The sequence below is a fragment of the Schistocerca serialis genome, chromosome 3 (genome assembly GCF_023864345.2).
Source record: "Schistocerca serialis cubense isolate TAMUIC-IGC-003099 chromosome 3, iqSchSeri2.2, whole genome shotgun sequence".
Lineage (NCBI taxonomy): Eukaryota > Metazoa > Arthropoda > Insecta > Orthoptera > Acrididae > Schistocerca > Schistocerca serialis.
The window spans coordinates 541,955,626-541,980,632 of NC_064640.1; the positions used below are offsets into that span (position 1 = coordinate 541,955,626).

General features: G+C 40.7%; 1 protein-coding gene across 3 annotated transcripts in view; it reads right to left on the reverse strand.

The window, feature by feature from the left end:
• LOC126470419 (Bardet-Biedl syndrome 5 protein homolog) overlaps positions 1-25,007 on the reverse strand; it is an 81,173-nt gene that overhangs the window by 13,243 nt on the left and 42,923 nt on the right. For 2 of the 3 annotated variants that reach the window (XM_050098276.1, XM_050098277.1), the window contains 3 exons: positions 20,787-20,922; positions 20,605-20,706; positions 2,847-3,038 (listed from right to left, as the gene is read on the reverse strand). In XM_050098276.1, the coding sequence (XP_049954233.1) occupies positions 2,847-3,038; positions 20,605-20,706; positions 20,787-20,922 (430 nt within the window). The remainder of the gene's footprint in view (positions 1-2,846; positions 3,039-20,604; positions 20,707-20,786; positions 20,923-25,007) is intronic. The other variant, XM_050098278.1, reaches the window with a different exon arrangement.

Below are 25,007 nucleotides of genomic sequence, written 5' to 3' on the forward strand. Positions count from 1 at the left end.
TGGTTAGTGTACTGTGGGTGGCTGTGGAATGTACTGGGCACTCAATCCTCCCTGCCTGCCCCACAAGGGCTAGTGTGAAGTAATATGTAACATAAATAATGTAATGCAATATCAATCATCAGGTTTGTTCAGTTCTGAATTCTTTTTAAAGTAGCTTTCTTTGCATGCCCACTTCTGCTGGCATGAATTTCATAGATTTATATTGCATTATTTACCTAAAATGAGTCAATAATCTTTAAGGGATTAAAGTACTCATCAATAAGAGCAACTTTTACAGTGAGAATCAACTTTGAAGTTGTGAGGAAAAAAAGGCAGCTGTTTCATACATGTTGGCTGAGTAGGTTAATAGGTATGTAACTTTTATAGGCAATAGTTGATTTTTTCATGATTTTGAAGTTGATCTCATAATAAAAGAAAAAGTTGTTAATAATGACTGATGAGTATTATTTTAACCCCTTAAAGGCTTATTGGCCATTTTTAAATAACCCTGTAGAGAAGAAGTTCCAGCACCAGTCATTGGTAAGTTGCTGATTTGATTATGTATGATTCTTTAATTTGTCTAAAAGTTGCAGTTTTTGATTGCTGTTGTTACTGAGTCAGTGGCTAGTACATCCACTACTAGCACTGAAAATTGTTTTGATCTCTCTTCTGTAATAGGAAAAGTACTCAGTGATTAGGAAAAGTATAAACATCTGACACAGTCTTCAGAACCATTCACGTATCATACAGCCATTACAGCACCTTCCATGAGCACCAGTGGCATATGTCAGCTCCATGTAATGCCAACCCAAAACAGCAGGGAACCTCCACCTTGCTGCACTCACTGGACAGTGTGTGTAAGGCGTTCGGCCTGACTGGGTTGCCTCCAAACACGTCTCTGACGGTTGTCTCATTGAAGGCATATGTGACACTCATCGGTGAAGAGAAAGTGATCCCAATCCTGAGCAGTCCATTCGGCATGCTGTTGGGCTCATCTGTACCGCACTGCATGGTGTTGTGGTTGCAAAGATGGACCTCGCCATGGACGTCAGGAGTGAAGTTGCACACCATGCAGCCTATTCCACACAGTTTGAGTCATAACATGACGTCCTGTGTCTGCACAAAAAGCATTATTTAACATGGTAACATTGTTGTCAGGGTTCCTCTGAGCCATAATCCATAGGTAGCAGACATCCACTGCGGTAGTAGCCCTTGGGTGGCCTGAGCGATGCATGTCATCGATAGTTCCTGTCTCTCTGTATTTCCTCCATGTCCAAACACCATCGCTTAGGATCACTCCAAGACACCTGGACACTTGCTTTATTGAGAACCCTTCCTGGCACAAAGTAACAATGCGGACATGATCAAACTGCGGTACTGACCATCTAGGCATGGTTGAACTACAGGCAACATGGAATGACTGGAACTGACTGGCTGTCGGACCCGCTCCATCTAATAGGTGCTGCTTATGCATTGTTGTATTCATCTTTGGGTGGGCTTAGTGACATCTCTGAACAGTCAAAGAGACCCTATGTGTGATACAATATCCATGGTCAATATCCATCTTCAGGAGTTCTGGGAACCGGGTTGATGCAAAACTTTTTTGATGTGTGTATTTTGCTTTCATGGCATCTTCAGGCTGTTGCATTAGATCGTATACTTTGCTAAGAGATAGTAGACAGCATAATAAGAACACTGGAAAGACACAGAGAAACTAAATATGAAGAAATTTTCCACAAGGCATGTCGTAATGTAGAACCTTTGGACATCCCAATGCACGCACCCAGAACTGCCAAACATTCCACTCATTAACCCAATTACAGAAGCACCTGATGCTAAGGAATACTACAGGTAAAATAAACCTTTAACATTTACACACACTTTTTGCTTGATGCAACATTTCTTTCTCTTCTGTTATGTTGTTTTGAGTACAACAATAATGTCATGTTATGTTTTGTTTCAGATTAAATGCATTCCTACATTTCATTAATTTTATACTGGGACAGTTGAGGAGTTGATTTTAAGGAGCAGAACACTCTTCCATTCTTTACCTATTCACCCTTATACCACGTGCCATTATAAAAACAAAATCTGAACCCAGTAGTGGCAGACGCATGTCCTTGCAGCAGCAACTTGTCTCATCCTCCCTCATTATCAGGAGAAATAACTCCTTGTAAGGAGCTTTGGAGAGGCAGGGAACACCTCCCACAAACAGCAGCTGAGACACATCAAGAGACAAATGAGTTTTTCCCAAATATGAGAATTATTTTACAAATTCTCGCTACATTTCCAGTATCTACCTGTAGCGTGGAGTGCAGCTTCTCTTTGCTTTAACTAATGAACTCATACCTCTTTATAACAGTAATAGAATATAGGTTGATCTGTTTGGCTGCCATATCAATTTATCACGATATGTCGGGCAGCCTACAACGTGTTGAGTTCATTGAAGAATTTGCAAACAGTTATCTGAGGAGACTCACGATGCATTAAATGAGCAAACTAAAATTTGGGATGCTTTTTTAATGTTTTTGTGTTAACCTTGATAAAGCCTACCCTCAGCTGACTCAAGCCTTTTCCAAACCAAAATTCTGGATCCACCATTCGGTCTGTATTTGTGTGTGGCTAATACCTACCGCAAGGACCCTGATTGAACTTGAATCTTTAGTGTTATTTGATTGTTACTTTGATGTCTCCTGATTAAAGAGTTGTAGCACCTTTCCTTTTCTTCTACATCTGTATAAATTATTTTGTCTTTGGGTGGGTGTTTGTGTGCAAAACCTGTTTCAATTGTTTGTTTCAATGAATTATTTGCAGATTTTGACATTGTTTCACAAATATAATTAGAATAATCAATAAGGTTACATTACCTGTTGGCCAACTGTATACTGAACGCCAAATACTGGATTCTGACTGTAAACCTTGTGCAGCGAACACAGTTCCTTGTACACAGTCTGTCGTTTCTCTGCAGGATCTATTCGGAAACCAAGCACATATCCTCCACTAGATTCTGCACTTTCTACAACCAAAGCTGTTCCAAATTTTGACTGTCTGATATTTATCTAGACATATTAATGAAATAAATTATTATTGGAAGTAATTCCAGTAATAGTAATAACAATGGTAATAAAGATGGAGAAAAACAGCAGTTATGTACGTGAAAATGGATGTTCACCAAAATACAAACTCAAAGCACTTTACACGAAAACAAATAAAAAAGGTTTTGGAGTTGCAGGAAGGGTAGAAATTCAGTGACAGAATAAACATGATGGAAGCATTTATGGTAAAAAAAATGCTGATCACTTGACTTCAAAATACAATTTTCTCTGTCATGAAGGAAATTAAAATCAGGAAAAGAGTGTTATAATACAGGTAGTAATGACAAAGAAACAAAATCTGAAATTTATGGCTCATTATAAGATATGCAACACAGTGAACTATAATTTCTTCATCTCTGTTAGTATAGTGGTTCCACATCAGAATATTTCACAGTGGGGTGTTATTTGTAAGAGCAAACAAATTTTAAAAAAAATATTACATTCATTCAATGCATCAGAAAAATAAAATGATCTGAAACATTCATAAAACAAGGAACCAAAACAAGCACACAGCTGATGAATAAGTGAGTGATCAAGAAGAAATGTTTATATTACAATACAAAGTTGCAAACTATACACAAAATCATAATACAAAATTGTTATAATGATGAGCATTATTAACAATGAGACAAATAACATAGTGGCATACATGACAGAACTAACAATAAACAATCAACTGTAGAAGATACTGTAAGACACTGTATATATATCATCACAAGAAATTAGTTTCAAACATCCAAGATATTATCAAATCATGTGTCCCTGGAAGAAAGTAATTATTCTGGCTATGACGGTGATCTGCTTGATCATTTAAAATTTTATAATTATTTGGTAGGAATTCCCCCTCCCCACTTGTATTTGAGAAACCTTTGTAACCAGTCTTTGAGTTTAGTAACATTTTCTTACAAATTTAGACATTAGTAACAATCATTTATTAGAATGGAGAGAACCTTATGAGTCCATTTCACTCTTTCCTGTGCTTTCATTTTTTATATTGTTGATAAAGTAGCATACAGCAAAATATTTACACAGTTTTGACATAAACTGTTAAATGTCTCTCTGTTTGGTTTCTGCAAACAAAAAAGAAATTATTCTGTTAGCACTTTCTGTGACACTGCCAATGCCCTTAAGAATATGAGCAATAAATTTCTATTTAGAATACCATAATGTTATTGCACAAATGGCAACCCTCTTGCATGTATGCAGAAAGCAGATGGTCACACTGGCAAAGTGCACTATCGGTGTAAAATTTAATTCAGAAAGAGGAAACATAACAAAGGAAGAGTTCTGCAAGGTTCAGTGCTGGATCCCCACTCATGTTTTTGACCTACGTAAACAACATTCCAAAATCATTAAAGGTCTGTTCAACAACTCATATTTTCTGATGAAGCAAGTGTCATTACTCATTGACTAAACTCAAATATAAAAGATAGACCCAAGACATAATGAACAACTGGTTCACAGTAACAGTCCAAGCCTTAGCCTCACAAATATTAATATTACAGCATTTCACTTCAAACACATAATAACTTGGCAGCAGAATAGAGTTAATGTAATCACATATGTAAAATTTATTGATATCCAGATAGATAACAACGTAAATTTGTATCAACATATTTCCAAACTAATAAAGATGTTCAGTTTGGCATGTTCTGGTTTTTAGAAATATCCCTCACTATGTTTTCCTGCAGCTGAAATTGTTTGCCCCCTGTTGCCATATGAAATTATCTTTTGGAGTAATAAAGCTAAGGTCAGTGAAGTATTTATTTCCCATAACTTGGCAAAATGAATACTATACATATTTAACAAGTTGCCCACAGAGGTATAACAGAAGAAGTAGGAATCCTTGCAAATTCAAATGATAAAATATCTTATTAGTGACTGCTGCTACAAACTGTGTGATTATTTACATTTGAGAACTGAAAATTCCTGTCAGTAGATAATAAGTAAGAATGGTCACCTCAAATAGGTTTCAATTTTTACAGCACTTATATTGTTATTCTTTCATATTTATCAGACTGTGGGTTACCCATTTCTCCATAACATTGTTTCTGCCATGATTGTTAGCCCTGCGAGGCATTCAGGAGAACATCAGTGAAGTCTGGAAAGTAGGAGATTGTTACCTTAAGGAGTAAAGCCTGCGTAACTTAGTCATTAGAAAATTTGCCCATGAAAGAGAAAGGTTCTAGGTTCAAGTCCTGTCTGACATACAGTTTCAATCCGCCAGGATGTTTCAGTTTCTTCATAGTATAACTGACAAAACAGCAGTGGTTTCAAAAGCAGTGGTTTTTCTGGTAATTCATTAATGCTCCATTATAGCTGGTCTTGTCATGTCATAACTAAAATCAATTACAAATTTGAAGTGTCATGAATGAATACAATACTTAGCATTGAAAGCATGTTTATTACTGACACTAACATACAGACACAACAGACAGAACTGAACTCCTGAACAGAGTTCAGAATATTCCAGAATATACAAATATTACAAAAATAAGAAACATTGTGAACCTTCTAGAAATGATTACCACTAAATAACTAATAATAATAATGTCGTGTGACCACGGCCTTCCGTCGGGTAGACCGTTCGCCGGGTGCAAGTCTTTCTATTTGACGCCACTTTGGCGACTTGCACGTCGGTGGGGATGAAATGATGATGATTAGGACAACACAACACCCAGTCCCTGAGCGGAGAAAATCTCTGACCCAGTCGGGAATCGAACCCAGGCCCTTAGGATTGACATTCTGTCACGCTGACCACTCAGCTACCGGGGACAGACTAAATAACTAATATTTGAAGAGGTGACATGCAGCATGCCAGCCAGCAACACTAACCACTGCTCCACATCTGCACACAGCACAGCTTATGCAATTGCTCCCTCTTCAGGAGAATCTGTGACCCATTGTTTCAGAAGATCTCATTGGAGCCAACTACAGCATCCTGGATGTAGAAATGCCAGAGGCCATCTGTATGGTAGTGCTGTAGGATCCTCACGTTCAGTCTATGTTGTCACATACTCTTCACTGTGATAAAGGATTGGCGGTAGCCCCTCCTGCTTCACAATCACTGAGGCCTTCAGTTTCCTTGAATGAGAAGCCCCCACACTGATCTACACCTCATGACTATACTAGGGATTCATACAGAGGACAAAGGTAATGTCTCAGCACTTTTACCTTCTTGACTGACTTGTCTGACAAGAACAAATATGGCCCAAATTAATGTTTTAATAACTTTTCTGATAGTGCCACTTTCTGCAAAGCCATAAAAGACCATACCAAGTCTCCCAAGCTGTATCTCACTGGCCAGTGGTTGGCATTATAGCACTCTTGGTCCTTCTCCTGGGCGTCCAGGGACCATATGGAAGCCAGCTGTTTTGCTACTTTGATCGTGATGCTCGGGTGTTTCAGTCATCTTGAGGAGTTTCTGACTGAAATGGGAACAGTGTATCATTGCTTATTGAAATAGCTTTGCCAATCTCAAGCTCTCATATTCTACAGTCTATGACTAGTAGTGATGCCTGAAAGAAGTCCCATCCAAGAATAATATTATGATTATGTTCTGTTAAAACAACACATCTTCAGGGCTGTGTTCTGTCAGCGAAATTTATTCTTCCTGTTGGCTGGATGTATTTACCATCTGTGACTCGCAGTATAATTGTTTTTGTACTGTGGAGCATAGTCTTCTTTAGCTGGTAAAGATAAGCATTCCAGATTAAAAGGAAGCCCCTGAGTTCATCAGCACCCTAACAAGTTGGCCATTGGCGATGACATCACTGAGATTTCCTGATATCTTGGTGATTTTTGCCCACAGAGGATTTTCATCTGTGGCATGGTCGCCTTACTTAATTTTCCTGAGTTCAGTGGCCATGTGAGCCACTGGTACCTCTGTCATGGCAATAGGGAATGGTTATGGTGTATCAGGGAGTGAATTCATCCATGGCACATTGAAGCCTTCATCCCACAGGTCGACTGAAATTATCTGCAGTTGACCAGTATCAATAGAACTGTTGTGATGGTTAATGTTTGTTGTTGTCAAATCTCACCTTCCTTCTGCATAGTAGTGTGTAACATGTCCAGTGTGTCTACAGTGGGAACATACCAGCATGTTGTCCCCGGTCTTCCCTACAACTGTTCTTTTGCAGGACACTAGGCTTGGAGGAGAAGTTAATTGTACCTGCATTGATCAGGTGCTAGGTTGTTGTTTGAGAGCAGTGATGTAATTCCAGGTTGGTGCATTTGACTGGGGACAACATTCATGGCTGCTGTCTCTGGCTTACTTGGTCTGACAGTTCTGCCTGCCATAAAATGCTGTATTTCTTCTGTTACAACCTGGCATATGAGAGAGGTGAGGTCATGATTTTTCTGTTGCATTCACTTGATGAATTCCTCTGTTGTTGTGACATCCTTTATCAGAAAGGCTTGGCACATGTCTTCTGTGACTACTTTTATCAAGTGTGAGATTATGTCAGCTTCTGTTGTATTCGGATTCACAGTTTGGCGTAGGGCCAAAACATTCTGTATGTAGGATTGTGCTATTTCCCCATGATGCTGAATCCTGTTCTTAAATTGGTGTTCAACTAAGCAGACTTGCTGCTGATTGTCACCAAATGTTTTCTTCAGTTTGGCTTGGAATTTATCCCAGCAATAGAGTTTCTCTTCATTGATCTCAAATCCTGTCCAAGTAAAAGTACAAATTTGCCAAACACATCATGACACCCCACCTGTTGTATTTGGCAACATGGCAGAATTCTTTCAGCCATTTTATCTGGTCCTGACAAGTGTCTCCAGATAATACTGATGGATGGCTGATGAACAGCAGACTTACTACTGTTTTGGAATGTATGGTCTCCTGAATATAAGGGCTGTGGAAACAAATGTACTGCATGTATTCTGGTTCTTGTCCGTGTAGGCAACAGCTGATTGGAGCCACAGTGATGTAGATGTTTTGAAGTACTGGGTGTCTTTACCAAATGATGTAACATCACAACTAAAATCAAGTCCAAAAACCGAAAGTAGGGTCATCAATGAAGTAAAACACTTAGCACTGAAACCACATTTACTATTAACACCATGCAGAATTACAACTGAACTCGTAGACAGAGTGTGCAGCTATTTGCACAAACACCAGTTATTCCAGAATATACAAACATTACAAACATAAGAAATTTTGAGAACCTTCTAGAAATTATAAATACTAAATAACAAATAGATGTTCATGATTGGATTTGAGCTGGTGACCCACAGGACACCAGCCAGTAACTTAAACATTACAACAAATTGGCATGCAGCACAGTTCTTGGCAATATTAATGATTATTAATTATTAAAATGACTTCCAGAAATACATTTTACAGCTAATGTACTTAGTTGGTGTTAACCTTTCATTTGTTCCACATCATAGAATTCTAGAATTTATGAAACAGGATATATGAATGGATGTAAATGCTTTGACAATATAATACACAAACAAAAACTGGAATGGGATATAAAAAAAAAAATCATGTGTTACGAAATAAGAGACAAGCACTGTAAACAGCACCACTGGCAAGAAACATTTACTGTATTTATACTGATGAGGATGTGAAATGGAGTTACAGATATTTTTTAACATCTAAGCTCTGCAAATCCTGCATTTGCGATAATAGCAAACTGTGGACATGAAAGTTGAATTATTTTTTCTATTTTCTTTCTCTAATGTCTTATGTCATCATATTCTGTGGCAGTTCTTCATTAAATAAGAAATTGTTTGTTGCACAGAATGATAATACATGGTGTCCACTACACAATTTGTTGTAAACTGCACTTTTAAAAAATGGTTCAAATGGCTCCGAGCACTATGTGACTTAACTTCTGAGGTCATCAGTCGCCTAGAACTTAGAACTAATTAAACCTAACTAACCTAAGGATATCACACACATCCATGCCCGAGGCAGGATTCGAACCTGCGACCATAGCGGTCGCTCGGCTCCAGACTGTAGCGCCTAGAACCGCACGGCCACTCTGGCCGGCGCACTTTTAAACAGTTGCGCATACAGGTAACATAGTAATTTTACCCACTTATGAAGACAATTGTGATTAATTAACAACCATTTGAAAACAGCAGCAAGGAGAAATGACTTATGCACTCCCTCAACTGGCTTTAATGTGGCACATGGAGGAGTGAGATATTTTTGCCCACTTACAAAGTGATGTGAAGGATCATAGGTGGCAACCAGTGGCCTGCACGCCAGATCCAGCCTGCAACTGGTTTCAGTCCAGCCCATAGAATAAATTTGTGGGAGAGAGTGCAAGGCACTTGCATTGTACTTTCAAGGAACGCATTTTCAGATATTTCTGCCATTGCTCACGTCGTCTTGTGTTTCGTAACGCAGAGTGTGGAAAGTTTTGTTTTCTCCAGGCATGTGCAATGCCATTTCACCACTGCTGGATTTGAACAACGAAGAGAAACACATTTCCACTCTGAGTGTGAAGTTATGGCCTACATGCCCATTTGCATGCAGAGAATGGGGAAAACTGCTTTTTATCCTTGAAGGGATGTGGTGAGAAGTGTTTTTGCTTCTGGATCAGAGCTGACAACAAACACACATTATTTACTACTTACAGTCTACATATGTGCTACACATCAATAGACTGACGTTTGGTGGTAGGAAACAAATGGCTCATGTGGTGTAGCAGGCACCTAGATCCTTAGAGGTATACTGGAGCACTTGCTCTGCCACTGGGTATTAAGTATCCAGGATGGACAGTTTGTCTGTGCCTATTCATGTGCTCAGCCAGTTTGGTAATTGTTATTCCAATGTACAAGGCTGTGCAGTGAACACGTCCGCCGATAAATGACATGTTGTTTCACACATGGCCCTGCCTTGAATGTTAAATGTTTTGCCAGTGGTGGGGCTGGAGTGGATGGTTGTGGAGGAATGCATGGGGCAGGTTTTTCAGCAGGTTCGATTACAAGGGTACAACCTTTAGATAAGGGAAGTATTTTGGGAATATTGCAGGATTTGACAAGGATGTTGTGGAGGTCAGGAGATTTAAACACGGAACACTGGTCAAGATGGGCTCCTTGAGTTGTATACAATTTGAGTGATACAGTTTCTGCTTTACAATAGCCATAATCATCACTGAAGATTACATAACTCTGATCTTAGTTGCCGTTGTTATTGTGATCTTCAGTCTGAAGAATGGTTTGATGCAGCTGTCCATGCTAGTCTTTCCTATATGTGCCTCTTCATCCCTGCACATTTACTGCAACCTACATGTATTTCAACTTGATTATTGTATTGGAGCCTTGGACTCCTTCTACAGTGTTTATCTCCCATGCTACCCTCCACTTTCAATCTGACGATCTTTTGCTTCAGAACATATTGAAACAAACAGATCCCGGTTTTTTAGTCTGCATTCTTTTGTAGCAGCACATTTCTGAAACTTCTATTGTGTTCTTTTGTGAACTTCATATCATCCACAATTCATTTTTGTATAATGCTACAGTGTAGACAAACACTTTAAGAAAATTTATGTTCATTAGTAACAAATATCTCTTTTTTTCAGAAATGCCTTTTTTGATATTCCCAGATGGCATTATATATCCTCTCTAATTCAGCCATCATTAATTATTTTGCTGCCCAAACAGCAAAATTTATCTACCACTTTTAATGACTCATTTCCTAATCTAATTCACTCACTATCATCTGATTTAATTCGACTACATAAACAAAAGTTTTGTTTATTTTATATACTAAGATGGTATCTGTTCTTTCAGACATGTCCGAATGAACAGATACCATTGGTGACCATGCAGCTAGTTAGAATGAAATTACAATGAAATGAACACCTTTAGCTGCTTACAGGCGTTGACAAACATCAACAGGGACTGATGAAAATGTGTGCCCCGACCGGGACTCAAACCCCGGATCTCCTGCTTACATGGCAGACGCTCTATCCATCTGAGCCACAGAGGACACAGATGATAGTGCGACTGCAGGAATTTATCTCTGGCATGCCTCCAGCGAAACCCACATTCTCAACGTATTGTCCCGCACTACATTCGTAGTGCCCCTGCCCATTATACTCATTACTCGCGGCACTTTGCCAATTCCTGTAAGAGTTCAGGGACTGTTTGTGCATTCGCACAGAAGAAGAAGATGGTCAAGTGGCCGGTGGGCCTTAACTTTATATATACTAAGATGGTATCTGTTCTTTCGGACATGTCCGAAAGAACAGATACCACCGGTGACCATGCAGTTCGTTAGAATGAAATTACAATGAAATGAACATCTTAGCTGCTTACAGGCATTGACACACGTCAACGGGGACAGATGAAAATGTGTGCCCTGACCGTTACTCGAACCCAGGATCTCCTGGTTACATGGCAGACGCTCTATCCATCTGAGCCACCGAGGACACAAAAGATAGCGACTGCAGGGATTTATCTCTGGCACGCCTCCCGCGAAACCCACATTCTCAACGTATTGTCCCGCACTACATTCATTGTGCCCCCGCCCATTATACTCATTACTCGCGGCGCGATGCTGATTCCAGTGAGAGTTCGGGCACTGTTTGTGCATTCGCACAGAAGAAGAAGATGGTCATGTGGCTGGTGAGCCTTAACTTTATATATATTAAGATGGTAACTGTTCTTTTGGACATGTCTGGGAGGCGAGAGGCATGCCAGAGATAAATCCCTGCAGTCACACTACCCTCTGTGTCCTCAGTGGCTCAGATGGATAGAGCATCTGCCATGTAAGCAGGAGATCCGGGGTTCGAGTCCCGGTCAGGGCACACATTTTCATTTGTCCCCGTTGCCATATGTCAATGCCAGTAGGCAGCTAAGGGTGTTCATTTCATTGTAATTTCATTCTAATGAGCTGCATGGTCACAGATGGTATCTGTTCTTTCGGACATGTCTGAAAGAACAGATACCATTTTAGTATATACGTAGTTAAGGCTCACCAGCCACTTCACCATCTTCTTCTTCTGTGCGAATGAACAAACAGTGCCCGAACTCTTACGGGAATTGGCATCGCGTCACGAGTAATGAGTATAATGGGTGGGGGCACAACGAATGTAATGGGGGACAATACGTTGAGAATGTGGGTTTTGCACTATCCTCTGTGTCCTCGGTGGCTCAGATGGATAGTGCATCTGCCATGTAAGCAGGAGATCCCAGGTTCGAGTCCCGGTCGGGGCACACATTTTCATCTGTCCCCGTTGATGTATGTCAATGCCTGTAAGGAGCTAAGGGTGTTCATCTCATTGTAATTTCATTCTAACGAGCTGCATGGTCACCGATGGTATCTGTTCTTTCAGACATGTCCGATAGAACAGATACCATCTTAGTATATATATAGTTAAGGCTCACCAGCCACTTGACCATCTTCTTATTCTGTGTGAATGCACAAACAGTGCCCGGACTCTTACGGGAATCAGCAATGCGCCGCGAGTAATGAATATAATGGGCGGGGGCACTACGAATGTAGTGCGAGACAATACGTTGAGAATGTGGGTTTCCCATGAGACGTGCCAGAGATAAATCCCTGCAGTCGCGCTATCCTCTGTGTCCTCGGTGGCTCAGATGGATAGAGCGTCTGCCATGAAAGCAAGAGATCCCAGGTTTGAGTCCCGGTCGGGGCACACATTTTCATCTGTCCCTGTTGATGTATGTCAATGCCTGTAAGCAGCTAAGGGTGTTCATTTCATTGTAATTTGTTTATTTTGTTGATGTCCATCTTCTAATCTCATTTCAAGGCACTATCCGTTCCATTTAACTGTTCTTCCAAGTCCTTTGGTGTCTCTGACAGAATTACCATGTCTTCAGCAAACATCAAACCTTTTGTGATTCTTCACCTTCTTCTGGAATACTTCATGTCGAAATAGTTCAAAGGTGAACTGCTGGCTGTCAATCAACAGACACAATATTTTGCAAACAACCACAATGCCAACACAGTTGTGCTGATGAACTGACTGGAGGGGGGCTGGCACTGCATTTTTATCTCCTCACCCTCTCCTTGTGATTGGCCTCTCCATCAGCTGTCCATGCCCAGCATCCAAAACCCCCCCCCCCCCCCCAATTCCTCCTGCCAACACAGTGTTGTGTCCTAGGTTCATGCCCAGGTGCATTTTCTAGCAGTACCCTGCTGTTCCTTCTCCTGCCCCTGTAGTCAATTCATTTTCTGCATCTCATTCCTCTTCTTGATCAGTTTAATAGCAGGGTCCCATACCCTAATAAGGATGTACCCACTATCGTGATTTATTAATGGTTCCCTTACTCAAATCTCCATAAGTGCCTTAATGATGCAGTCTCAGAAGTTGGACATCTGTGTCAGAAACTTGGTGTGGTCATACTCCATTCCATATTCTGCAACTGCTAACTTGTTAGACTGCTGCAATCTGATAGGCCATTGGTGTTCTTGGCAATGAACTTTGACAGTACACACTGCCTGACCTAATTATGTCTTACCACATTGGCAGAGAATCTGATAGACCATATATTTCTGATATTTCTGTAGTTCAAGGTCATCCTTCACACTACCATGCAGTACCTGTGTAATGCTTTGTAGGCGGAAGACTGTCCTCACTTGGTGTTTCCAGAGAATTCGTCCTATCTTCCCAGACAATGTGCCACAAAAAGGAATAAATGCAATGGCTGCATTCTCCTGACTGTCCTCTTCTGATTCCATCAGTTGTCCAGAGGCTACAGGATGTAGGGCTCTCTGAATTTTCCAATCCTTGCAGCCATTCTTCTGAAAAACCGCTCTCATATGTTCAAGTTCTTAGTTGATACTTTTATTGTCGGAGATGGTGTGAGCCCTATGTACCAATGTTTTTGACATGTCATTCCTGTGAGCTGGGTGGTGGCAGCTGTCTGCATGGAAGTACAGATCACTGTGCATCTTCTTCTGGTACACACTGTGGCCCAGTGTGCCGTCTGCTCATCTTTCAACCAGGAAATCCAGAAAAGGGTGTATTCCATCCACTTCAACTTCCATGTTAAAACTGATGTTCAAGTGTATGGAATTGAGGTGTACAAGGAAGTCATTCAATTTGTGCCTTCCATGTGGCCATATGATGAAAGTGTTGTCTACATACCAGAAGAAACAGGTAGGTTTCCAATAGGCTGATTCAGGGCTTCCTCTTCGAATATATTCCATACACATATTGGTGACAAACAGTGAAAATTAACTCCCCATGGCTATTCCTTCCATCTGGTTGCAGTGGCCACAATCAAAAAGAAAGTATTTTGACACCATGATATGCCAGAAAAGGATGGCCATCTCTATGTCATATTTCTGGCCAGTAAGATCTAAGGATTCTTGAAAAGGCATTCTCAATGTACTACTGGTGAGATAGGACCACAGCTGCATTGCCCTTGTTGGCTGGTAAGACCGTGATATCAGGATCTTCTCTGTTTCCTTATGGCTGCCCACTCCCTGCTAAAGATACAGAGAGAGACAATGATGAAATTCACAAGGATGTCAGAATCTTTAAGCTTAAAGTTGTTAAAGGCACCACAAAAATCCACAGAGTTGCGAATGTGGTGTGAGCACTTCCTGACATAAGGACTAAGCAAATCCTTCAGTTACTTAGCGAATGAGCATGTCAGTGCAGTCAGTGCACCAATGTTGCTGAAAATGGGGCACAAAGGAACCCCATCCTTGTGAACCTTTGGCAGTCTTGGTGTAGCTGATGCTCTCTGTCTTAGCTTCTTCACAACATTGTCTTGTGAGCCAGATTCTTTAGGAAGCGCCATAGTCTTCATCTCCACCCTCTTGATAGAGTCAGTGTTGATTTTCGAGTATGCACTATCTTCTAGGAAGATCCGCATTCTCTTAATGTAATCTTGGTGAGATAGGACCACAGCTGCATTGCCCTTGTTGGCTGCTAAGACCATGATATCAGGATCTTGTCTTAGTTTCCTTAGGGCTGCCCTTTCCTAGCTAGAGATGTTCAGTTCTGTAGGTGTCATTTGCATGAGAACCTGACAGGTTTCATGATGTACTTCTTCACCTGCTTCAGGGAGAAGTCATGCAGCTTTCAGCTTTCTGTTCCTGTCAGCTGATAATGTCCTTGACGGGTACCAGTTTAGGTGTGGGTGCAAAATTGAGCCCCTTCTTAAGAACTGCCAGTTGCTTGGCCATGAGATTGATGACAGTTTTGCAGGGAGCATCATAAGCTTTCCTCTCTGATATATGCTTCAATTTTGAAGTTTTATGTCTGGTGGCCTTTCTTTGCGTGGAGTCCTCTGAGCTCCATGTGACATCATGAGTCCAGTCCCACATTCGAGAACTGAACTGGTTGGCCAGCTGTAGATGTAATTTGAAAGCAACAGTGTTGTCAGCAACATTGGTCCTTCGACATACTCACTCTCTAAATACTTGAGGAATTTACTTAGCCTTTACATAACGAAGTGCTCACAACATATTCACAACTCCGTGGATTTTGTGGGATATCTTAACAACTTTAAGCTTAAAGATACTGACATCCTTATGAACTCTGACATTATCTTTTTTATCACCAGAGTGCCTTTACAAGAATCCTTATGGCTTATTGGCCAGAAATTTGATGAAGAGGAGACCAACTTTTCCACGCATGTCTTGATGTCTACTTTCTTTTGACAGTGGCTACTATGAGCACATGGAAGGAGTAGCCACAGGGGGTCTGCTTTCACCCATGGTCACCACCAATATGTATATGGAATATTTCGAGAAGGAAACCCTGGAATCATCCCATTGGAAACCTACCTGTTCCTTCCAGTATGTAGACAATACCTTCTTCATATGTCTGCATGGATGAGAGAAGATGAATGACTTCATTATACACCTTAATTCCATACACCAGAACATCAGTCTTATCATGGAAGTTGAAGTGGATAGAGAACACCCCTTTTTGGATGCCCTGGTCAAAATAAGAGTCGACGGCACATTGGGCCACAGCGTGTACATCAAGAAGATGCACACCGACCTGTACTTACATGTGGACAGCTGTCAACCATCTGGCTCACAGGAACAGTGTGCTCAAAACATTGATAATAGGGCTCACACCATCTCTGGCAACAAAAATATCAGCCAAGAACTTTAACATCTGAGAGCAGTCTTCCACAATAATGGCTACAAGAAGTGGCAAATTTAGAGAGCCCTATGTCCTACACCCTCAGTGCAGCTGACAGAACCAGAAGAGGAGTCTCAGGAGGATGTAGACATTGCATTTATTCCTTTTTGTGGCATGTTATTTGGGAAGATAGGATGAATTGTCCAGAAACACCAAGTGAAGACAGTCTTCGGCCTACCAGCCAAAACATGGGCACTGCTTGGTGGTGTGAAGGATGACCTTAGACTATATTAATCCAGGGCCTATCAGATACCCTGTCATTGTGGTAAGACATACATAGGTCAGGTAGTGTGTACTGTCAAAGATAATTGCCAAGAACACCTATGGCACATTAGATTACAGCCACCTAACAAGTCGACAGCTGCAGAATATTGCCTGATGGAATTATATGGAATGGATTGTGACCACACTGAGTTCCTGACCAGATGTCCAACTTCTGGGACTGTGTCATTAGTGACTCTACTGAGATTTGAGCAGGGAATCGCTGATAAATCGTGGCAGTGGGTACATCCTTAGTATGGCATGGGACCCTGCTATTAGACTGATCAAGAAGAGGAATCAGATACCAGACAATGAAGTGAGGTTAGGTTGGTTAGGATAGTGTCGTTTAACGTCCCGCCGACAACGAGGTCAGTAGAGACGGAGCACTAGCTCGGGTTAGGGAAGGATGGGGAAGGAAATCGGCCGTGCCCTTTGAAAGGAACCATCCCGGCATTTGCCTGAAACGATTTAGGGAAATCACGGAAAACCTAAATCAGGATGGCTGGAGACGGGATTGAACCGTCGTCCTCCCGAATGCGAGTCCAGTGTGCTAACCACTGTGCCACCTCGCTCGAATGAAGTGACTTCGGGGGTAAGAGGAAGAACAACAGAGGTGCTGCCAGCACATGAACCTGGGTGCAAACCTAGGATGGAACACTGTGTTGGTGGGAAGAGTGGGGGTAGGGATGCTGGGCATGGACAGCCGAAGGAACGGGCAATCCTAGGGGGAAGGGGAGGAGATAAAAGTGTGGAACTCCCCCCCCCCCCTCCCCAAATCAGTCAGCTCATCAGCACACTTGATCGTGACAATGTGTTCGTTAGCTGAAATATTGTGCCCGTTGGACACTGACATCGGGCAGTTCAGTTGTCCATTATTTTGACATCAAAGCTTTTATTTCTCTTCCCTGAACTTTAATTCCTCATCAAAACCTCTTCTTGGTATCCTTTACTGTTTGCTCAATGTGCAGATTGAGTAACATAGGAGATGGGCTACAACCATTCTGAATTACTCATTCCCTTTTATGTCTTCCTACTCTTACAACTGCAGTCTGGTTTCTGTACAAGTTGTGAATAACTTTTTGCTTCCTGTATTTCATCTGTGTTACCATCAGAATTTCAAAGAGTGTATTCCTGTAAACATTGTCAAAAATGTTCTATGATTTACAAATGTTATAAAGATAAATTTGCCATATTTTAACCTATCTTTTAAGGTAAATCATAGGGTGAGTATTGCCTCAGTTGTTCCAACATTTTTGTGGAACCCACATTCATTTTTGCTGAAGTCAGCCTCTAAAAGCTTTTTCATTATTCTGTAGTTGTCATTAGAAACAGCTAACGCATGACAGAGAATTACATGGTTGTCAGAATATTTCTTGAAGAGGCTCTTCCTGATGAAAACAAAACCCCATATCACATAAATTTCTTATGTGATCTCGGATCATATATCCTTCAGTGGCTGCTGAATTTGTAGTTCAGAGAAGTGGGTTCAGTGTCAGAGCTGCATGAAAGCTAAACACAAGTACAATAATGAGGTTGCAACTAGTAAAACATCAAAACATTGAAACATTTCTCAAACTACTGTCTGGATTTTCCATTTCCTGCAGCCATTTGATCCATCTCTGTGCTGCTGTGTGCCTCTTAGGCTCAACACCCTGAAAACCAAGCTCTCACAAGTCTCTCAAACCTGTCAGTTATGAGACTTTTTTCACAGTCATGGTTTGTTGTCAGGTGTGGCTTTCACAAATCCAAATTCAAATTCTGTATTGTCTATTGGCCACATACAGTGGATTAGTCTTTGTCAGTGATGGTAGGTTACAGTTGCATTCAAAATATTAAAAATTAATGTTCACATTATATGCACAAATTGAATATCCTATTTTTACCAGTTATAAAGCTTAAAAATCAATTTCAACATTACATATATCAAAAAATACTTTTAAACTGCAGAATTGATTGTCAGCTAACCAGTTTTACAGCTTATTTTTGAGATAGTTTAAAATTGTGGTCACAGCAGAAAGTGACAATTTATTAAAGAACTTCAGATAGGCCACTTCATGTTTCCTGTTTTTGTCAGTATACACCTGGGTTTGTTAATATTCATTTTGGTGTTATGATAGTATATATTCTCTCTAGTGTCACAAAATCAGTTATGTTCTGCTTAACATATGTCATTGATAGATAGATATAAAGATTTACAACTGTCAATATTTTGACTTTAGTGAACAGAGAACAGCAGTGTTCTTTGGGGTCAGCCTTACACAGTAATTGGTTGATTGGTTGTTTGGGGAAGGAGACCAGACAGCGTGGTCATCGGTCTCATCGGATTAGGGAAGGATGGGGAAGGAAGTCGGCTGTGCCCTTTCAGAGGAACCATCCCGGCATTTGCCTGGAGTGATTTAGGGAAATCACGGAAAACCTAAATCAGGATGGCCGGAAGCGGGATTGAACCGTCGTCCTCCCGAATGCGAGTCCAGTGTCTAACCACTGCACCACCTCGCTCGGTACACAGTAATTGTAGTACCTCTTTCTGTATAAGTAGGACATCACCGACATGGCATGAGGGTTCCCACATTAACAGTGTGTAAGAAAGATACATGAGACTGAAAAATTACAAAGGATGCTGGAATGAGATTTTCACTCTGCAGTGGAGTGTGCTCGGATATGGAGCTTCCTGACAGATTAAAACTGTGTGCCAGACTGACACTCGAACTCGGGATCTTTGCCGTTTATGAACAAGTGCTCTACCAACTGAGGTACCCAAGCCTGACTCAAGACCTATCCTCACAGGTGTACTTCCACCAGTATCACATCTTCTACTTATCAAACTTCAGTTCTGCTGCAAAGTTTTGAAGATAGGAGATGAGCTACTGGAGGAAGTAAAGCTGTGAGGAGAGTCCATGAGTCATGCTTGGGTAGCTCACTTAGTAGAGCACTTGCCTGCAAAAGACGAAGGTCCAAGATTGAGTCTCGGTTCACACACAGTTTTAATCTACCAAGAAGTTACAAAGTAAGCTATTCTCAGCTATTCCTTATTGACTAAAGAAGTTAACTTCCACATGAGATGTGTACAGTGCTTAAAATTTAGGTGTATACAACTACAACCCCCCCCCCCCCCCCCCCTCCTCCCAGACATAAAAATCACTAGTTTCAATTTTTGATAAAACTTGCAATGACAAATAATTTTTTACAAAATACTGTTGTGAAATTCAGATTTTTAAAACATAGTTTCTCATGATTAAAACAATAAAACCACAATGTAAACAACAGCTACTACCCATAGCAGTTTCACTTTGTTCCAGTTCACCACTTTGGAACAAAGCTTAATTATCTCAGGTATACTGTAAATAAATATGCACACACACACACACACACACACACACACACACACACACACAAGGAATATCTTGCTCCATACCTCTAACAATCACATCACATAGGTCATCCACTGTCACTGGTGCTGGCACTGCAGCAGATTATAGTTACATTGTGTTTAATACACATGAACTATTTGAAATACCTGGTGCCATTCTGACATGTTATGGGCAAAATTAATCCCTCGATGTGTCAGCATTCATCAAATTCAAGATAAATCCCATAAATGTCATAATCAACACAGTTCACCACATTTCATTGAAATGTACCAGATTTCAGTATTAAGCAACTTCACAAAATCACTTCAAGCAAATTCCAGAATGTGTCTTAGAAAGCCACAGCTGAGTACCTTACCCACACTTGTCAAATTTTAGCTCATGCTCTGTTTCTAACAATATTGGTGTTGATATTGATAATACAATTTCATGTCGTGAAACACAGAACTGTGCAAATGCACACTACTGCTTCTGCTTAGGAGTACAAGAAAAGTAATGTAAAATGTATTGACATCTGCCCTTCTAATTTTTTATAGTAAGTTTCACCCATTAGATTGCAGAAAAAGTTTTCGGTGGGAACAATCTGAATTGAAAATGCTAAACAAAGTGTCCAAATAAAAATAAAACTTGCTAATTATGTAGTCAGCTGTTAAAAGACTTTGCTTGCTTTTACATAGCATATTCATGATAACAGAGTGCGCAGAAGAAAATACCAAGTTTAGTTTTGAAAGTGGGCATAAGAAAGGAATTATGGTGAAACTGCAACTGAAATATAAATAATCTCACATATTTACTTACTTTTGCTATCTGAAGGTATGGCAGGGAAATATTGAAATTTTCATTCATATCAGCAAACCATACAAGACGAACATTTGTTATAACAAATGTGCCAAGGTTTCCCTGGAAATAAAAGAAATCTTCTAAACAGGGCACTTACGTGATGTAATTAAAAATATGTTTCTTACATAATACAACAGAACCTGATCACTTGACAGATTCCATACTCCATTCACAGTTGTAACAACTTGCTCTAGTGGAAGAAGCTTGAGTTGTTTATTATAAATGATGGCACCCCTCAACTTGAGTTCACGGTACATTCTTGATGATGTATAAGCTCTGCAATTTTAATTATTCACATTCATTAGTATATAGCTTTAATGAGACAACTAAGCCAACCATTTTTATTTTGAATGGATACACTCACACAAATACTGGTACAAAAAGCTAAATGTAAATTCGAACATTAAATTTAAAAAATGAATGCTGAACATCATAGGTGGTCTTGGAGGAAATACATGGGTCATGTAAGAGTGTTCTGACATTTATATAACAAGATGAGAAGAGAAGACTCCATTACTGATTATGGTTTAGATTTCAAGACATCTTGTTACACATAAAGTAGGGAATACAGATGTTAACAACATTGACTGACCATTTAATTTTTTAGATTTATTTGTATAGTACAAGATCTAGGAAGTACACCAATGAGTTATCATATATAAAACAGCTACAAAATTTCACTCATATTTAATACAAACAAAAAAGAATGACTCAATGGAATTATCATCCTTTTTTTAGGGTCTAGTTAATGATATATTCTCTTTTTTTGTCAATTTTCAACAATCAACAACTAACTTAGCCTTCACTGACTAGAATAAATTATCTTTGCCACTGGGTTGGGTACAGTTTCAAACACACAATACAGTCTCCAAATTTAGATTTTATACCCGATTATATCACGCATCATTTTTGATCTGCAGTGTGTCAGACAATGACCTAGCAAGCCAACAGCCATTGTACCTTCAAATCCCACTCAAATAATCCTAATTTTATGTTATAATTTTACAAAATGCATAACACTATGCTCTCTGTGATAATGATATTTATTCTGCTACCTGTTTCAGTCTTAAACCATCTTCAATGGCAGAAAAATTGCTCACCTCTGCTGTGCAATAATTTTTCTGCAATTGAAGATGGTTTAAGACCAAAACCGGTAGCAGAAAAAGTATCATTGTCACAGACAGCACAGTCTTATGCATTTTGTAAAATTCATGCATGCTGTCGAGCAGCATCTAAACAAGACCTAATTTTATGATTCAGTGATTTCTAAACTTATGCTTGATGCTTCACAGTGATATTTCCTGTAGTACAGTATGTCAAGTCTACAGAGACATTTGCTTTTCTATAAGAGAAAGTACTGAGAATATTGTGTAAAGTGCAAGCTTTCACAATCATTGTGAATGTTAACCTACCATTCAGCATTCTAGTGCAAAAATGATTAGCAAGCTTTTAGCAGATGCATGGAAGGAAATTGGGCAAAAAGGAAAGAAAAAAACGAAAGAGATATCTTGAGGGGGGGTCTCATCCGAGATGTGGAGGAGGCCCTGCCAGTGGCGATAAGAGAGCACTGGGTGCACCCGACTGCAAATTGTTGCTCATGTCGGCACCAATAACTCCTGCCGGCTGGGTTCAGAGGTCATCCTCAGTTCATACAGGCGGTTGGCAGAGTTGGTGAAGGCGGAAAGCCTCGCTCACGGGGTGGAATCTGAGCTAACTATTTGTAGTATAATTCCCAGAACCGATCGCAGTCCTCTGGTTTGGAGCCGAGTGGAAGGCTTAAACCAGAGACTCAGACGATTCTGCAGAGATTTGGGGTGCAAATTTCTCGACCTCCGCTATCGGGTGGAGAAATATAGGGTCCCCCTGAATAGGTCAGGCGTGCACTACATGCAGGAAGCAGCTACAAGGGTAGCGGAGTACGTGTGTAGTGCACATATGGGTTTTTTAGGTTAGGGAATTCCCTCCCTAGGCCCGACAAGACGCCTCCTGAGACGCGACAAGGTAGTAGTAGACAAAATGCAACAGGGAATAACAATATTAATCTGCTAATAGTAAACTGCAGGAGCGTATATAGAAATGTCCCAGAACTGCTCTCATTAATAAACGGTCACAATGCCCACATAGTACTAGGGACAGAAAGTTGGCTGAAACCAGATGTAAACAGTAATGAAATTCTAAACTCAGATTGGAATGTATACCGCAGAGACAGGCAGGACAGTGAAAGGGGAGGCGTGTTATAGCAATAAGAAGTGCAATAGTATCGAAGGAAATTGACGGAGATCCGAAATGTGAAATAATTTGGGCGAAGGTCACGGTTAAAGCAGGCTCAGACATGGTAAGTGGATGTCTCTATAGGCCCCCTGGGTCAGCAGCTGTTGTGGCTGAGCACCTGAAGTATAATTTGGAAAATATTTTGACTAGATTTCCCCACCATGTTATACGAGGTGCATTCAAGTTCTAAGGCCTCCGATTTTTTTTCTAATTAACTACTCACCCGAAATCGATGAAACTGGCGTTACTTCTCGACGTAATCGCCCTGCAGACGTACACATTTTTCACAACGCTGATGCCATGATTCCATGGCAGCGGCAAAGGCTTCTTTAGGAGTCTGTTTTGACCACTGGAAAATCGCTGAGGCAATAGCAGCACGGCTGGTGAATGTGCGGCCACGGAGAGTGTCTTTCATTGTTGGAAAAAGCCAAAAGTCACTAGGAGCCAGGTCATGTGAGTAGGGAGCATGAGGAATCACTTCAAAGTTGCATAACGTTACTCGATGTGCGGGTGCGTTGTCTTGGTGAAACAGCACACGCGCAGCCCTTCCCGGACGTTTTTGTTGCAGTGCAGGAAGGAATTTGTTCTTCAAAACATTTTCGTAGGATGCACCTGTTACCGTAGTGCCCTTTGGAAGGCAATGGGTAAGGATTACGCCCTCGCTGTCCCAGAACATGGACACCATCATTTTTTCAGCACTGGCGGTTACCCGAAATTTTTTTGGTGGCGGTGAATCTGTGTGCTTCCATTGAGCTGACCGGCACTTAGTTTCTGGATTTAAAAATGGTGTCCACGTCTCATCCATTGTCACAACCGATGAAAAGAAAGTCCCATTCATGCTGTCGCTGTGCATCAACATTGCTTGGCAACATGCCACACGGGCAGCCATGTGGTCGTCCGTCAGCATTCGTGACACCCACCTGGATGACACTATTCGCATTTTCAGGTCATCATGCAGGACTGTGTGCACAGAACCCACAGAAATGCCAACTCTGGAGGCGATCTGTTCAACAGTCATTCGGCGATCCCCCAAAACAATTCTCTCCACTTTCTCGATGAAGTCGTCAGACCGGCTTGTGCGAGCCCAAGGTTGTTTCGGTTTGTTGTCACACGATGTTCTGCCTTCATTAAACTGTCGCACCCACGAATGCACTTTCGACACATCCATAACTCCATCACCACATGTCTCCTTCAACTGTCGATGAATTTCAATTGGTTTCACACCACGCAAATTCAGAAAACGAATGATTGCACGCTGTTCAAGTAAGGAAAACGTCACCATTTTAAGTATTTAAAACAGTTCTCATTCTCGCCGCTGGCGGTAAAATTCCATCTGCCGTACGGTGCTGCCATCTCTGGGACGTATTGACAATGAACGCGGCCTCATTTTAAAACAATGCGCATGTTTCTATCTCTTTCCAGTCCGGAGAAAAAAAATCGGAGGCCTTAGAACTTGAATGCACCTTTTAGTTCTGGGTGGAGACTTTAATTTGACGGATATACACTGGGAGACTAACGTTCATAACGGGTGGCAGGGACAAAGAATCCAGCGAAATTTTTGTAAGTGCTTTATCTGAAAACTACCTTGAGCAGTTAAACAGAGAACCGACTCGTGGCGATAACATATTAGACCTTCTGGTGACAAACAGATCGAAACTATTTGAAACAGTTAACGCAAAACAGGGAATCAGCGATCATAAAGCGGTTACTGCATCGATGATTTCAGCCATAAATAGAAATATTAAAAAAGGTAGGAAGATTTTTTTGTTTAGCAAAAGTGACAAAAAGCAGATTTCACAGTACCTGATGGCTCAAAACAAAAGTTTTGTCTCAAGTACAGATAGTTTTCATGATCAGTGGACAAAGTTCAAAACCATCGTACAATATGTGTTAGATGAGTATGTGCCAAGCAAGATTGTAAGAGATGGAAAAGAGCCACCGTGGTACAACAACCGAGTTAGAAAACTGCTGCGGAAGCAAAGGGAACTTCACAGCAAACATAAACATAGCCAAAACCTTGCAGACAAACAAAAATTACGCAAAGCGAAATGTTGTGTGAGGAGGGCTATGCAAGAGGCATTCAATGAATT